Raw genomic sequence first — 16,835 nt, 5'->3', positions numbered from 1 at the left:
ATCAGAATTAAGAATCAAGTGGGTTAAAAGTCTAGGGCAGCAAGAAGAACCATTTATACCAGGTAGCAGGTTAGTGAGTTTTACCCCTTACATTGCACATGGGCACCTCAGTTGTTTCCTTGCTGCTATCCTTGATTGCTGTCTTTGGTGATTATGAATAAGGGTTATTACTTGCATTTCCCACATATGTTTGAATTTCACAAGTCTTATATTTCCAGGACAAGAGCCAAAACTAATCAACCCAGTCTTTGGAAAAACAGCTGATGGGGGCATAACCCACTTTAATTACCACTGAGGATTTGAAATTGAACACACAGAGGGAAAAAAAAATTTAAGATTTTATTTATTTATTTGAGAGAGAGAGAGAGAGAGAGTGCATGTGTGCACAAGCGGGGGGTGGGAGGGGCAGAGGGAGAGGGAGACACAGACTCCCCGCTGAGCAGGGAGCCCGACATGGGGTGAGATCCCAGGACCCCAAGATCATGACCTAAGCCCAAGACAGACGCTTCACTGGCTGAACCACCCGGGTGCCCCCACAGAAGGAAAATTGATCAACTGGTTAATTTTGTCTTCCCTGTACCTTAACAATTCAATCTTTACCCACCTCTATGTGATACATATTCTTCTGAATGTTTTATTACAAGTGTAGTTTCTTTCATCAACGGCTGGTTTCATTTGTGTTCAGAAAGCATTCAGTTCTCCATGCTAAAGGAAAGACGAAAGGCAGCTCAGGTACCTGCTAAGCCAGCATTCAGCGTGAGCTGCCCAAGTGTTTTGAGGTTGTTGCCCTTCGCCTAAACAGCTTGGCCCGGCTACAGTATTCAAGCTGCCAAGAAAATAAGCCAGGACTTTTCAGTACTTTATGTGCTGGAGTCACATTTACAAATCTGGTTTGAAATGGGCTCTTGACAAAGATGGCTCCTCCCTGGGCTCCCACTCTCCTGGCTCGGTTCAGTGCAAGAGGGCCACCAGCAGCTTCTGGAAGGCCCCAGAGGTGTCTGAGCGAACCATGTCAGAGAGAGACTTCTGATACTTCTCTTGGAACTTTGCTTTTATCCCCTGAAGGTCCACCTGTAGGAGAAATGGCAACAGCAATGAGGACAAGAACATTTGTAGCGTGTTCACTGTGAATGCAGGCAGGTACTGTTCTGAATAAATTGTACTCATTCGCTCACTTATGCTTCAAAACAACCCTTTGCAATAGGGGCTATTATTATTTTTGTTTCATGAATGGGAAACGGAGAGCAGAGTCCAGTCTGCTGGAATATATTCACCTCTGCAACCTTTAGGGATATATATATATATATATCCCAATACAAATTTATTTATGAATATCAAAACTTGAATTTCATTGATTTTTATGTATTACAAAATATTTTTCCTTTGAGTTTTTTACAGTCATTTAAAAACCAATCATTCTTAGGTAGCGAGCCTGTACAAAAACAGGTCGGTCTGCAGGCCACAATTTGCTGACCCATGGTAAAGGGTTAAGAAAATTATCAACACAGAGATTTGAATTTGAGATGAAGCTTTTTGTTTTCTCTTGTACCCTGATCAGTAAGGCTATTAGTGCCAATCAACAAAATTCAAATCAATATCAATTTGTAGGACTTATTTTGAATCTAACTCATTGATAGCTTGAAAAACCTGGGCGCTGGAGATGGGCATGAGGACTCAGAAGAAAAACAAATAAAAAGATTGTTCTGCTCCAAACACTCTTAGAACCTAGTAAGGGAGACAATACTTGCACCAGAAAAGATGGAAGTACAGAGAGAACACAGCGTGTCTCATAAAAGCAGCACAGAGCTTTCCTTAACAGGGAGTTTTGTTCTTTTTTTAATTTTTAAAAATTTAGACTCAACCGTGCATTCTAGACAGATTCACAAACCATCACTTAGGTTTCTGGTTCTTTTTCCTCCTGCCTCAATTGGAGGGATGAACTAACAGAGAAAGAAGATGAGAGCAGAAGGCAGGAGAATGAGGGATTGTGTGAAGTGGATGCTGAGCAGGAGGGAGACTCAAGCATGACGCTGTGTGTCCCCTGCCCACCCCCCACCCCCCGCCCCGGCCCCTCTACTGGGCTGGGGGAGCGGCAGGATGGTGGGAGTCGGGGGAGGGGTTGGGTGGGGTGGGGGACACTGGGGCTCCATTCTAGTACCAAGCAGCTTTAGGGGATTAGGGGATCCAGCCAGTATGTCTCACTGGGCCTGAAGCATTCTGAAGGAATGATCCATATGTGGAAATGATCCAGGATATGTGGCCAATCCTAAGATGGGACAGAGCATCTTGGAATAATCATTCCATGGCTCACGTTGCAGTGAATGTGGAGCCCCCGTGAGCCCTCCGGAGTGATCCAATCCCCCGGGGTCTTTCAGAATCCCCGCTCTGCTCCATTGCGCCCCTCCTTTGAGCCTCGGGATCTCAGAGACTTTGTGGGGTGGGTTGGAGGGTGAGTTGCTTGGGGACAGAGAGACAGAGACCATGGAGATTTGGAGAGAGAGGGGAGGAGAAAGAGAGACTCAGGAGAGTGGCAGAGAGACTAGGGAAGGGAAGGAGGGGGGAGCAAGACAAATGGACTGGAAGCTAGAAGAAAACTGAATAGTGGAGGAGGAGGAGAAATTCCAGGAATAGAAATAAAAACGAAAGAACGATCTTGTTGCTAAGTTATATTTTAAAACGGTGTCAGATGTTAAGTATTATTTGTCAAAAGCCATGGGCCAGGGTTTGGGTTGGGATTTATCCCCCTTCAATTAACAATTTTTTGAGGGAAGATGTCTGTGGTTTTTCAAGGGCTCAGTTACACTTCATTCTGTAAGGGCTTCTCCTACCGCGGACGCAGTGCCATGTCCCCTTCATTTTGTCCCGCCTTCACTCTGTGGCCCCTTGTTCCAAAGCCTCCACCGGGAATCCTGACAGTTGCCCTCAAGCTTTGGGCTACTCATCTCTCTCTTTCTTACACTCAGGCATTCTCAAGGTGGGGTGATATCGCTCGCTACTCCCAACATGGCAGAAGTGCGTTCTTAAGAGGGCGAGAAGAACCTTGATCCTTTTATGTAAAAGTGCGTATACACACACACGCATACATAGAACATAACGGAATAAAGGAGCGCACGTGATGTGATGAGCACCGGGTGTGATATGCAACTGACGAATCACTGAGCTCTCCCTCTGAAACTAGTAATACTAGTTTCTATGTTGATTAATTGATTTTAAATTAAAAAAAGATTGTTGATTAATTGATTTTAAATTATGTTGATTCATTGTTGTATTAATCAGTTGATTAATTGATTAATTGATTTTATGTTGATTAATTGATTTTAAATTTAAAAAAGAACATAACAGAATATATGTGTATTTACAGAACACAATATATACATACAGAACATTGCAGAATATGTATATATAGAACCGAAACAGATACACAGTCTACTGTGATGTTCATGGTTTGGGGGGGGGTGGTAATGAGGAAGAAACTGGGTCCCAAAGGCTTCTTAGTAGGATGAGTGATAATTATTATTGTTCTTTAAATTTTATTTTATTATGTTAGTCACCATACAATACATCATTAGTTTTTGATGTAGTGACCCATGCTTCTTGTATCAAAAACTAATGATGTATTGTACGAATGGTAATTAAAAAAAAAAAAGTTTGAGAAATACTGTCTTGTACTGAGGTAGCTCCTGTGACAGGCCCAGCTGGGGAGTTAGGCCGTCATTTGCTCATCGACCCCGCTGCTGGGTGACCTCGTTTGTCTCTGTTTTGTCTCCCTTAAAATGGAGCCTAGCATGGCTGCGCCACCCAGAACGGCTCCGCCAGGTCCCCTCTGCATGGGCCACCAGCTCTCCGGAGCCACAGACAGCAAAAATAGAAGCAACTATCATTATTGTATTTTTATAAAAAGAAACAGATTGAAGCATGGCACAGTGTCTTCCACAAAGTCTGGGAAGGCAAGGGCTGTCTCTGTGTTACTTTTTCTGTAAATAGACCCTGAAGAAAGACTACTTGTGGATGACATCAGCTGTGGCCAGCAGAGAAGCGGCCGCCCGCGTCCTCAGAGTCGAGGGTGTCTTACCTCAGCCCTGGTCACGATGATGTGAATGAGTGTCTCCTCATCAGTGCCTGCACCCTTCATGGACTTGTACAGACGGTCAGCGAAATAGCCCTCCTGGTCCCGGGCGCACCTCACTGGCCGGGACGAGGGACAAGAAAAGGTGAAGCTTTTATATGTTGCATAACATGCAGACCCTCTGAAGGCACAGAGCTGACCCAGAGTGTCACCTGGTTGCCCTTGGTGCTGACTCACTGGTGAGACAGATGTTTGAAAGGGGCCGACCTCACACTCTAATGGGATCTGGAAGATTCCCCTGGCTCAGGGCTTCTGGGCTCCTCAACCAAGAACTGAGTCAAAACCCCTTCAGCAGCCCCTCTGCTGGTCCCTGAAGACCCTTCAGAGGAGGAAGAAGGCTTTCCCTGCCGAGTTCATGATTCTCACCAGCAGAAGTAACTTTTCTTATCTAAATGAAATCTCTGATGCTGGCGTTGGACTCAGAGGGGAAACACGGGTTGGCTGGCGATGCTGCTATAATAAAACTTCATAATCTTGAAGACTCACTCCCCTGGACCGTGGCCTACTTTCCCGTGCTAAACCACCTCCCCGTCCTTTGTTTTTCCTCGCTGGGTTTGCTTTGTGAGCCTCATCTCAGAATCTTTTCTAAGTGCCCCATATTCTTCTTGATTCTCCATCTGGGAGGCGGCAGATGGAATGTTTAATGCCGTCTACGGACCACCTTCCTGTGTTCCTGCTCGTTGCTCTTTTCTGTCCCCTTCCTTGCGTGCCAGCTTTGATCTAATCCACAGATTCGTGAAGAATAGTTCTGATTCACCTGACAGGCTGTAGAGTGCCGGACTACTCCTGGGGAGAAATCATTGCTCCTCTCCCCACTTCCCAGGTGGCCCATCGTGGCAAACATTTTGGGGGAATGAACCAAATACTCTTTAGGCGATGACATTTACCTAGAACACCTCACATTTTTTGATGTTAGTGATCAATAACAGGTAATCCATTGAGCATAAGTGTGAAATGTGCGTCTTTAATATGTCCTGTAATGAGAACTCTTGTTGTCTAGGTAATTGCCTCTATGACTGATGCTTATGAGCACTGGAGAGGAACAGGGTTAGGGAAGCAGTGCCTAGGTTGGGGGAGGAGGGGGTCTGTTTCTTTCTTTTATAGGCCGTGTGGAATCCGCCAGAGTTTCAGTGGAAAAGAAAAGCCCAGCCTCAGGTGTCTGACCTCCTTATCCTGAAAACAATCCAAAAGTTGTTGGATTGGTGGCAGTTGTGGGGAGAACCTGTCAATTTGGGGAGTAGCATACTTGAGCCTCACTTAAGACCTTTCCCGGTGCAGGACTCATTGATGCGTGTCGATTGTCTGCCTAACGTCAGGGTGTTCCAACCCTTCATAGGTGTCTTCTACCCTGACATTTACTCTTCCTGATGTTCTGCGAAGAGAATCCTCAACGTTTCTACTGTATACCGTCGACACCTGGTGAACAACGACTGTTGTTAGCAGCAGCAGGAGTCGCTCAGGAGTGTGGATGGGGCTAGCCAAGGAAACCGTGGGGCTAGAGCCATGCCATGTAGAAGGCAGGGTAGCCAGCCATTGCGAGGAGAAGACAGTCCCTTGAGGGAGCTTGTAGAAGTGTGGCCTCTGGGCCCCACTCTTGGAGATTCTAATAGGTAACCTGGAATGGGGCCCAGGAAACTGTATTTTCCCGCACCTCCCCATAGAAGATTCTGAAGCAGGCGGTCCGTGGGGCCCGCTGGAGGAGTGCTGCCCCAGAGGCTGGCATTTCATGGTCCCCATCTCCAGGAATGCGGCCTTTCCTTCCCCTGTGCCCTCTTCACGCTGGTTGTTTTTGTTTTTATCTTTACTGTTACCTGATCTGTTGGTTTGTGAGTATCTACCATGGACTTTGAGCTTCTTAAGAGCAGGAACTGGGCCTATTTACCTCTGATCGCCACACCTAGCACGACCTCCAGCCTGGGTTAGGTGCTAACTAAATGTTAAAAATGGAATGGCTTTATTATTATTAATAATTTGGATAGTGGCTTATTGCCATTAATAATTAATATTAATGAAGATTAATATAATCTCCTGACAGAACTCTGGTTCAAGCACAGAGAGGATTTGGAGCCTCTGAGTCAGGCCGTGAGTGGACCTCTCCATCCACTTAAGAGACTCATCTTTGAAGCCCTAAGGACAGTCATCCATGTGGGTCCAGTGTGGGTCAGAAGTGACCCTAGGGATGTTTAGGCCTCTCTACATCAGAGGTCCTGCTAATTTGAATGCAAAATGAGGATGGATTAAAAAAAATCAATTGCTGACATTGTTCAAAAAAATTTTTTTAAAAGCCCCACAAAAAACCAAAACAAGAAGTTTGGCAGATAGAGCACATTTTTTAACTTCCAGGGCTGCTTTTTCAGTTCTTCCTCTGCTGGGGATCTGTCTTTCCATTTCTCGTGCTATTTGGGATGGTGCCCTCGACTCCTCGCCACAGGAGCATGGACAATGGACAATACCTTCATTCCAGGCCTTGTAGAAAGGAAAAAGGAGCCTGCCAGACATAGCGCCATGCCCATCATTCTGCTATTTCCTGCCTATGGGCAATACCTGGAGAGAAGGTTGTGGTGTTTGCTTGGCACAGGAAAGATCTGATCTCCCTCCCCACTCTTGCTAAAGAGACCTCATTCATTCTAAATGTTGAAGGGAACCAAATGGAAAAGAACACCCTCGAGCCATCAGGCATGTGCAAAAACTTGTTCACGGATTGGAAACCTAGCTGAACCACATCGTGCTCCCTGAGACTAGACAATGGTCCCAGGCTGTTCACAGATGCTCTTGAGGACCCACCATCTGAATGCGACTGTCATGGATGCCAAGGTGGTCCCCAGATGCCCTCTTCAGGACCAAGGCACTCATTCCAACTGTTGCCTCCTGGCTGCTCACAGCTGAGTCCCTCCCCAGGAATGCCCCCCCGCCCCAGGAGCTGCCTTCCCCAGGGTTGCACATACTCCCAGGGTACAGTCAGTGTCCACTTGTTGCTTGCTGTGGGGTGCAAAGACCTGGCCCCCTGGCCTCCCGGCTCCAGGGCTCCGTGGGGGACCAGCAAGTCTCCCACTGCAGCTGCATCACGCTCACTCTCTCCCTTACCCAACGCTGCTTCCAGGTGCCATTCCCAAACTACTCCCTAAAATCTTCCCACACGCCAGCCTCTGACTCCAAGCGTGGTTGCAGGGAGCCCGACCTAAGGCAGGGACTCTCCACGGTCTACTTTACCGAGAGTTAAGTAGGCCTTCTGCAGATCTCCTGACGTTTCTGCTTCAATGGCCTCTTCAATGTCTTTGTCGATGAGCTGGAGAGAGAAACCGAAGGCCAGCCGTTATTCCAGGCTTTGCTTTTGGCTTTGGTACTCTTGGGGTCATTTCTCTACAAAAAGTACGGAATTCTTGCAGATTTGGTCATGTGGCTTTAAGGAGCCTCTCCTGCCCCATGCCTTACATGGCTGGGGGTGATGGCCCCCCCTTTGACTGGGGGCTCTCATGGCTGATGACTTTTGACCTCTAGGGGGTCGGATTCGACGCCAGTGAGAACCACTCCCTTGGCCTGGTATGCTCATCTGTAAAATTGGGAGTGGGAGAACAATGAATCTATACTGTAACAACAATTCTTTACATCTATATAATAGTTTGGGTGAAATAAGAAGTAGAGACTGTGAAGTTCATGCCAAGGATTTGGTCTAATGTTTCTGATAGACTGGGGCTGCATGGGCTGGGAGCCAGGGGCTGACCACGTCAAAATGTCACTTTCCTTCACTCGAGGGTGATTCCATATGATCCTGTGTTCACCACCGGCTCACATATCACTCTGCACAGCATTCCGCGTTAGGTTTCTTTCCAAATATTTACAGAAGTTGAAGTTCAGAGGAGATGGTGACTGTGTTTCATGCAAGGACCACCTGGGCCAAACTCAGGGCAGGCATATAAAGAGCGAAGAGGGCTCTTTGTCGGGTTTAGGGAAATGCAGTTAAGCATTAAGAATACTGAAACTTCTTTCTTAGAAATTGTTTTTTGAGGGTATGACACAATTGTGGTTCCATAAATAATTGGGGCCTTTGGGGACACACCAGTGGAGTGCATATGTTTATTCCCGAAAACATAAGTGGACAAAATATTCTTTGCAATGCAAGCACAGTCGTGTGGGAGAGGGTAGGAGGTTCGAGATTGAATGAGGCCCTGGTGCTTAATCGCCTTGTCATGGTTTGACATCTAGAGGTCCGCTGTGGGTAAATGGACCTAGACGATGGGGATTGGCTGGGGGGCTTTCAGTCCTGTCCCTATTCCCAGCCTCTCTTGGGTTTGCCGTGGGAGCTGGTATTTCAAAAGGGAGAACTGGCCTCACTTTCCCATGAACGGGGTTCTTGTTCTGTAGACTGAGATTGCATTTCAAGAGGACATCTTGTTCACACAGGTCTGCGTTTACTAAAAAAATAATCCTCACGTTAAACTGCTTTCTGTTTCCATTGTTAATGCTGGGCCAGAACAGTGCGTTAGATTTTCTGTTGAATCTCAGTCGTACAACAGATCAAGGCAGGAAAGCAGCTATTCCGGGGACGTGGGAGAGGGCTTCGGTACCCCAACCCTAAGCTGTTTTGCCGGGTTTCTGCTTTCTCCCAGTCTTCTCATCACACAACTCCAGGGGGCACTGTTCACATTGCCCCCTCTTCTCTACCTCTCTCCTGCCCACATCCCCCTCCTGGGAGCTACCAAGGCACCTTCAGGAACACAAACGGAAAACAATGGACTGGCCCAAGCTATTGTGAATCTCCTCTGCAAATGGCAGGCTTTTCACTGCAGTTACCGGAACACTTAATTCTTAGGAGTCTCTTGAGACAGATCAGGTTTTCCGATCTTAGTACAAAACCCATTGCCGGGGTGGATTCCAGATAAGCCTCCAAGGCCTCTATAGAGTTACCAGGTAGTGCTGCCTGTAGGGAGATTACTAGAAGAATAGGGAAGACATTTCTTTCTTTTAAAACCGATTCACCCAAAGAGACAGGATTCCCACAGCAGAACCCTGTGCCCTCTGACTTTGGCCTCAGTGGTTACAGGGCTAAAGGCTCTGGAACAAGCTTAGGAAGACATAAAGGTGAGGGGAGAGGTGGTGACAGGTGTGGTGGGGACACAATGTGCCTAGGCTGTGGGAAGTGTGCTTACGATTTGTACTGAGCCCTGTGTAGGGAACTCACTTCAGCTTTTTTTTTTTTTAAAGGATTTTATTTATTTATTTGAGAGAGAGCATGAGAGAGAGCGAGAGCCCAAGCAGGGGAGGAGGGCAGAGGTAGAGGGAGAAGCAGACTCCTGCTCAGCAGGGAGCCCGATGATGTGGGATTTGATCCCAGGACCTGGGATCATGACCTGGGCCAAAGGCAGACGCTCAATCGACTGAGCCACCCAGGTGCCCATTACTTCACCTTTCTAACTATACGAGCCTTTCATGTTTGGTCAACTTTGGGACTGTGATATTCTTGTGTGGTGTAGCAGAGAGGGGAAAGTTCTATTGCTTGGCAGGGATTTCTGAGAGCATCAGTAGATAAGGCTCAGGCTTGGAGGGCAAATAAAGGGCAAAACCCTAAGTTTTCATGCCCAAATAAAAATTCAACTCTATGCCAGGACAACCTATGCCACATAATATACTCCTGTGATCTCATGCTGGCAGTTTATTGCTTTTAGCCAGAGACCCATGTGAAAACTTATGAACCAGGGTCTTAAGACCAGGGTAAACTCACAAAAATCAGTGATAAAGATCAAGACGAATGATGTTCGGGGAAAGCTTTTGGAATGATGACTAGGTAGTATTTTAGAGCTAGTTTCATGTAAAGAATCATTAAATCAATAAATTATCTTATTGTCCACTTGAGCTTTATTGGACACTGTTGGTTCACATAGGGAGACAACTGACAGTCGTTAGTGTTTACTGAGCACCTGCTGCATGCCGGGTACTAAGCCCTTTACTTCTATTAACTCATTAATTAATTACTAACCCTATGAAGCAGGTACCATTATTATCCCTGTTTTACGGTTGGGGAAACTGAGGCGCAGAATCCTTAATAATTTGCCCAAGGTCATATGGCTAGTAGTCTAGTGCAGACCTTTTAAATTTTAACATGCAGGAGAATCACCTGGAAGACTTGTTAAAACATACATTGTGGGACCCAAACGCCGGAGAATCTGATTCAGTAGGTCGAGGGTGGGGGCTGAGAATTCTCTCTCTCTCTCTCTCTTTAAATAAGAGAATTTTCGTTTTTAACATGTTCTCAAGTGATACTGATGCTGCTGTTTGGGGATTAATTTTGGGGAACAGTTGGCCTGGAGAGTATCCTTGCAGGGGGCCGGTACACACACACACACACACACACACACACACACACACGTTCACATGTATGTGTTTCCGTAGTGATCACCAACGGCAGCCATCCCCTGAAACTCCACCCATGGCCCCAGCCATGTGGGAAGAGGGTGTAGGTCATGGAGAAGTCTTCCAGCTCAGAGTCTACACAGCTCTAGGAGCAGAGGCCAAGGGAGTGCAGAGTCCGCTGGCTTTGATCATGACTCTGGGCACGATTTGAAAGCAGAGGGCCCTCAAGGCTTATATACAGTAATGATAAAATTCCTAAGCTTTATTGTCTTTTCATCTGCTGGCAATACAGAGGAAACACTATTTCGAGTGAGGATCGGCCAGCTCCAGCCGAGGGAGAGGCTGGAGCTGGGGAATCTTGCAATTCTCATCCACTCTCCGCTACCGGCTTGCTGTGTGGTCCTGATAAGTTACAGATGGCGCCTTACTCATAACAGACTTCCTCGTCCGGCAGTCGTAGGTAACAACAGCGGCTCAGCCTACATTATCGTTACTGTATTGTTGGAGCACTGAAATGAGATACAGGGCACAGAAGTGCTTTGACTAGTTAAAAGCACTCTACAAATAAACAATGGGAGACAAAAAATCGGATACTCCCTAGAATGAAGGGGAGTAAATCGGAGGGGGAGAGGAACCATGAGAGACGATGGACTCTGAAAAACAAACTGAGGGTTCTAGAGGGGAGGGGCGTGGGGGGATGGGTTAGCCTGCTGATGGGTATTAAGGAGGGCACGTATTGAATGGGGCAGTGGGTGTTATACGCAAACAATGAATCATGGAACACTACATCAAAAACTAATGATGTAATGTCTGGTGATTAACATAACAATAAAAAAATTTAAAGTAAAAAAAAATCAGATACTCCCCAAAAGGTTTCTTGCAATTAAAGACTGATTTTCAAGGCAGGGCTCACCACTAAATGCCTTGAAATAACGGACTCATCTTCTTGGCTTAAAATTATCATTACATAAAAAATAATTGTATAAAAGTAATTTATACACGTCTTTTCAGGAGTCTGTCTCTGAGGTAGATGACATCTGTTGTGGGAGTGATAGGCACATTGTTAGCCCAGCTGTAAATTGGAATAATAATGAGAGAGAACCTTTGTGTGCTTACCGCATGCCAGGTACTATTCCGAGCCTCGTACATGTATCTTATTTAACTCTTGAAAGAACCCTGGGAGGGTGTGATGATAAGGATTATGGTCCCTGTTTTACAAATGAGGACAGAGAGGTTGGGTCACCTGCCAGGGACAGACCAGGATTTCAACCTGGACGCTGACTCTAGGGCTTTGCTCCTCACCTTGGCTCTCCTCGGCTTTCCCAGTCTCGGTTGGAAAGCGGGGTTTCCTAACCTTGGCACTCCATTTGGGGTTGGATAATTCTTTGTTGTGGTGCATTGTAGGATGTTTAGCAGTATCCCTGGCCTCAATCTACTAGATGCTATTAGCACGGCCTCCCCAACACCCAAGTGACAACCCCAAGTGTTTCCAGACGTTATCGAATATCCCTTGAGGTAGAGGAGAAGCTAAGTCACTTCTGATTAAGCACAACTGTTGTCAAAGACACCCGTAGTTCCTGATCCCTGATCTTGACTTCTTTTGGAAATACACAGTTTTAGTGTGAACTCCATTACCCTAGTACTGGTTTACTTACAATCTGGTAGGCTTGAAAGGTGGCATGTAATTGCTTGTGGCTTCTCTTGGCCAGGACTTCATTGAAGGCAAGCTCGTCCGTGCCCCAGCGGCCCTCCCCTGCCTTGTGGGCCAAATGCAAACATTTAAAAAAAAAAAGCCTTTTGCAAAAAGACTGAATATTTTGTTCTGTGACCAGGCCTACTGGCAGGCAGGAAATTACAAAATATGCACTGAATAGAAGTCAAATTGATCCACTGACCACTTTAAGCTTCCACCCGCGAGTAAACTTCCCACATTTATTTATATCATTTATGCCCTCCCTTGTTCCAAAATGGATCTGAAGTGGTCAGCTCTAGAATGCAAGAGTAGGAACAATTCTTAGAGGTTCACGAAGACCGCATATATGAAGAAATCTTCTAAAGATCATACTTATTTCTCAAGTCACTCCCATTGTCATGAAATAAAGAAACGTTTGTTGGAAGTAGCACTAATAAATTTAAAGAGAGAAAAAGAATTTGCTGAGACTGGCAGGTCTGTGCACTTACTTCATACAGATCTTTGGCATCCTGACCAGCTAGGTCTTTGTCCACGTCCTCTTCTGCATCACGATTAGCCTTGAAAAATTGACACATTGTTATTAACTGCTTGACCACAGAAAACAAAAAGAGAAAGTCCTGGAAAGCTGGGGCTGATCTCAGAGGGGCTGCTCTTTGCTGCCATCTTTAGGGCACAACTGAGAAACAGAGTAGCTTCTGAGACAGCACTTGGGCCTTCTTTCTTGTACAAACCAGGGTCACTCACAAACCCCAGGGACCTCGAAGCAGGCTGAGAGCAACCCCCTGATGTCCCCTAGAGTGACTCCGTTGGAAAGCTAATAATCTTCCTTTCAAAATTCCACATTTCACCTCTCGGAGCTTCCCGGTATTGAAGAACCCTGAGACTTGGTCCTGGAAAGTTCTGGAAGTAAGTCTAGCCTAAGCCCTTTGTGGCAGGCAGAGTTCTAGGATGACCCCGAGCAGCCCCAGCCCTTGCATGATCCCCTTCCCTTGAGTGGAGGTAAGACCTGTGAATATAAGCTGTCACTCCCATGATGGTGTTATGTTAAGATACAAAGAAGGTTTTACAGATGTAATTAAGGTCTATAATTAGTTGAGTTGATCAAAAGAGATGTTCCCCTTGGTGGGGCTGATCTTACCTGTAGCAGGGACACCAGGATTTTTTTTAGGTTTCCACTGGTATCAGCTTTGACATCTGATTCAAGGCTCCTGTCAAATACTTTCGAAGGAGAAAAAGGGGCCGGGGGGGGGGGGCGGGGGGGTGGAGAAAGCAGATGATTTCGTTTCCCAGACGTATTTTGAAAGGAACATTCTTTAAAATATTTTTTTAATTTGTAAAGCATTTATTTATTTATTTGAGAGAGAGAGAGAGAGAGAGAGAGGGAGGGAGGGAGAGCACAAGCAGGGGGAGCAGCAGAGGGAGAGGGAGAAGCAGGCTGCCCGCTGAGCAAGGAGCCCAACGCGGGGCTCGATCCCAGGACCCTGAGAGATCATGACCTGAGCTGAAGGCAGACGCCCAAAGACTGAGCCACCCAGATGCCCCGAAAAGGAACATTAAAAAGTCACTTACACCTTTGGTAGGCTTCCTTAATGGCAATGATCTCCTAGGAAGGGTGATAAAAAGAAAAACCATTACTCCCAGGTGGGGTTGATCAGTAGGAACCACGGAGAGAGAAGCAGCCGGAGCCTGTCTCTGGACACAGGATGGCTCCGTAACTTCCCCCAGAGAGGGCCACCCTCTGGCTCGGGGCCTGGGCCTCAAGCAGGTCCCTGGAGGTGTGAAAAAGCCCCTCCATTCAAACATTCCGGGCCACAGAAGTAACACGTGCAGACATTGTCCTTCGTTAAAAGCAAAACTACTAGTGCCAAGCTACCATCTGACCGCCACCTCACGCCATCCCTCATCCCCATCCTCACTCAGGTGGCCCGTGCCACAGGTTCAGTAAGTATCTGCCTAAATATTCGTCTTCACCTTTGTATACAGATAGACGTGCTACGGAAAATACATAGAATTGTTTTCTATAACAATTAGAAAACAATTGTCAGAAAAGTGGAATACTGTATATGTTGTTCTTTGACTTATTTTTTTACTCACTAAGATGCCTTGGAGATCCAGCTCTGTGTATACCTTGTCACAGTGTTTTTTAAGGGGATACAAAATGTTCCATCCCCCAGTAAGCCACCGTGTATTCAGCCAGCCTCCCGATGGATGGACATTTAGGTTGTTCCCAATTTTTCTCTACTTGAAACAGGCTTCATTCAGTAAACAGTATGCTGTGTGCAGGAGTGCAGGCTTCTCTCTAGGGTGTGTAGTGGGAAGAAGGGCTTTGTATTTCGATGACTTGCGCTGAGTGGCCCCCTCAGGACCTGCCTCAGTTTACATTTAAACAAGCAGTATCTGAGAGCAGGCGTTTCCCCAGAGCGTCAAGCTGTTTAAGAGAGTCAGTGGGCAGGTGGGGGGGCGGGGGGCACAGGGGAAGGTGAAGAGCCTGGGGGGGGTGTGGGGGGACGTGGGAACTGGTGGGGGCTGACCACCTGTGGCCATGCAGCTACTTCCGCTCTCCTCCTTTCAACCCACCACCAGGATCTGCCTGAACCTGAGGGCTGCTCTCTCCCTAATTTTCTTCTCTCTACTGTCAGATCTATTTGATTGGGGGGAGAAAAAAGAGCTTGTTTGTTGTTTGGGAGCAGGACTTGAAGGAAACCAGACTGAGGAGGAGCCATATGTGGTCAAATAAGAGAAAAATAATGACCAGAACCTTCTTGCCAAGGCCGGCTGCCAACTGCCCCCATATTGGACGCCTCCTGGCTGGGACTGCAGTGTTTCTGGAAGGTGGGGGATGTTGTGTCAGGAACACTGTATACCTGCTGGACCAAACTGATGCCAACCTCCTTTGCTGACCCTTCCCTACGGCCCAGTCCTGAATGGAAACTCCTTGAAATGGAGGGTTTTTATTCTCTTGGGGAAAGAAGAGAAGTCCTGGGATGCTTAGGAAAGGGTCTTTGGGGTTTAGGCTGCAGCTTGGAGCATGGCAGTGCTTCAAGAAATACGCTGGACAGCACAGGCTGAGCAGAAACCACCCAGGGTCGTCTGCACGCGAGGCTTTTTAAACAGTAGTTTGGCATCAGAGTCCTGTCGAAGCTTTTCCTTGCTGTCTGCTCCAAACACTGCTTCTGTGTCCTACCTGGAGGCTTCAAGAATGTTGGGACTTTCTGGGACTTTCCTTGCTGGACTTCCCCATCCTACATGATGAGTGGTTTTGGAAGAGGGAAGGGGTCTCCGAATAATGCTTCGTGGACCCCCTCTACTCTTGATGAATTCCTTGGGCCTCGAGACTTCTGGAACCAAAGACGAATGGGCTCCTACTAAAGCCTTAACAAAGGCTCTTTTCAGCTCCTGAAATGGCAGCGTGCGCCCAAGGGACAAGGGTAGAGGTCTGCTGAGAGAAGCAGAGGGAAACCTCCAGGAAGGCGCCAGCAGCCGGGAGGGGTGTCCCTGGGATCCCCAGGGACACCACCCACCTCCATGCCTCTTTGCAGCCCTTCCTGTACTTTATGCCAGATGACAGCCGTGGACAAGGCAGCTGCACAAACATGCGCAGACCATGCATTGCCTTATTCGTGCAGAAGACCCGCAAAGTCAGGCTGGGAAGGGGAAAGTAGAGTCTTGCCTCCTGCATATAAAACTGTGCATTCCTTTTAGAAAAACAAAAGCTGCGTTGACACAGCTGTTCAGGAAGGGTCTGTTCTGTCAAGCCAAGAGCAGCAACACCAGAATTGACAGCCAGAAGATTGGGAGAGGGATCTCTCCTGCATGGGGCCAAGCAGATACGTTTCTGTCCAGAGGCTTGCTCACCCCCTTAGTGGAATGTGGGGAACAGTTTTCCTTCTGGTTGCTGTAACCGTCTCTGATGGGCATATGGATGGATGCTCCCTCAGGGCCTGGGGCTGGGGGTTTGGCTGGAACTAACCTCATTGGTTCTTGTGCACAGGACCTCGATGAGCACTGCCTCATCTGTGCCCAGACCTTTCATGGCCTTCTGCAGCTGCCGGGCATCGTACTCGCTGGGGCGGTCCAGGAGGGCCAAGGCTGTCTTCTCAAAGTTCCCACTCAGTTCACTCTTGAACACCTCCTCCAGGTCCTGTAGGAAGATAGCAAGAGCCCTGACTGTTGCTTGGGGAATGGCCCAAAGCAGAGGGACAAGTGTTGCTCTCCCCACTGCATGGCCTTGGGGTCAACAGGAAAACCGCCATGGACAACTTGGGGGAGCGGGGTGAGGGGACAGAGCTCTACTGGCCTGAGTGACCTGCTCTGGAGGACACTGGTGGTAGTCACCTTCCTGGCCAGAGACTTCCTATCCATCGTCTCCCTAGACTGGCAGAGGGGCAGAGAAGATCCCTTGCTCAGGGCTGAAAACCCCCCAAAATGAATTACAGTAACAACCAGCATTTGCCGGATATTTTGGGGTTCAGAGAGCCTTCTCACCGATCTTCAGAACAGCCCCGGCAGGAGAAAGATTGGCATTATTCCCATTTATTGACCTCAGAAAAATGAAGGACTCGCCCCCAAACACCTGCTCGACGAGAAAGGACTGAACTATGGGTTTGTTGTCTCTAGGGGGATCAGATCATTTGTCATCCAAATGGGAATGGGAATGGGAATGGGTTT

General features: G+C 47.4%; 1 protein-coding gene across 1 annotated transcript in view; it reads right to left on the bottom strand.

The window, feature by feature from the left end:
• Nucleotides 1–951: 951 nt before the first annotated feature.
• ANXA13 (annexin A13) overlaps nt 952–16,835 on the bottom strand; it is a 56,039-nt gene continuing 40,155 nt past the window's right edge. Inside the window, exons 5-12 of the mRNA XM_028105696.2 lie at nt 16,138–16,308; nt 13,737–13,770; nt 13,306–13,385; nt 12,656–12,724; nt 12,130–12,231; nt 7,337–7,412; nt 4,073–4,185; nt 952–1,071 (exon numbers count right to left, since the gene is read on the bottom strand). Coding sequence (XP_027961497.1) covers nt 952–1,071; nt 4,073–4,185; nt 7,337–7,412; nt 12,130–12,231; nt 12,656–12,724; nt 13,306–13,385; nt 13,737–13,770; nt 16,138–16,308 — 765 coding nt within the window. The remainder of the gene's footprint in view (nt 1,072–4,072; nt 4,186–7,336; nt 7,413–12,129; nt 12,232–12,655; nt 12,725–13,305; nt 13,386–13,736; nt 13,771–16,137; nt 16,309–16,835) is intronic.

The sequence above is a fragment of the Eumetopias jubatus genome, unplaced genomic scaffold (genome assembly GCF_037043125.1).
Source record: "Eumetopias jubatus isolate StellerSeaLion01/CBP00866 unplaced genomic scaffold, mEumJub1_p1.0 scaffold_4, whole genome shotgun sequence".
Lineage (NCBI taxonomy): Eukaryota > Metazoa > Chordata > Mammalia > Carnivora > Otariidae > Eumetopias > Eumetopias jubatus.
The sequence above is the reverse complement of the archived record's forward strand: the minus strand, read 5'-3'. Positions and strand labels throughout refer to the sequence as shown.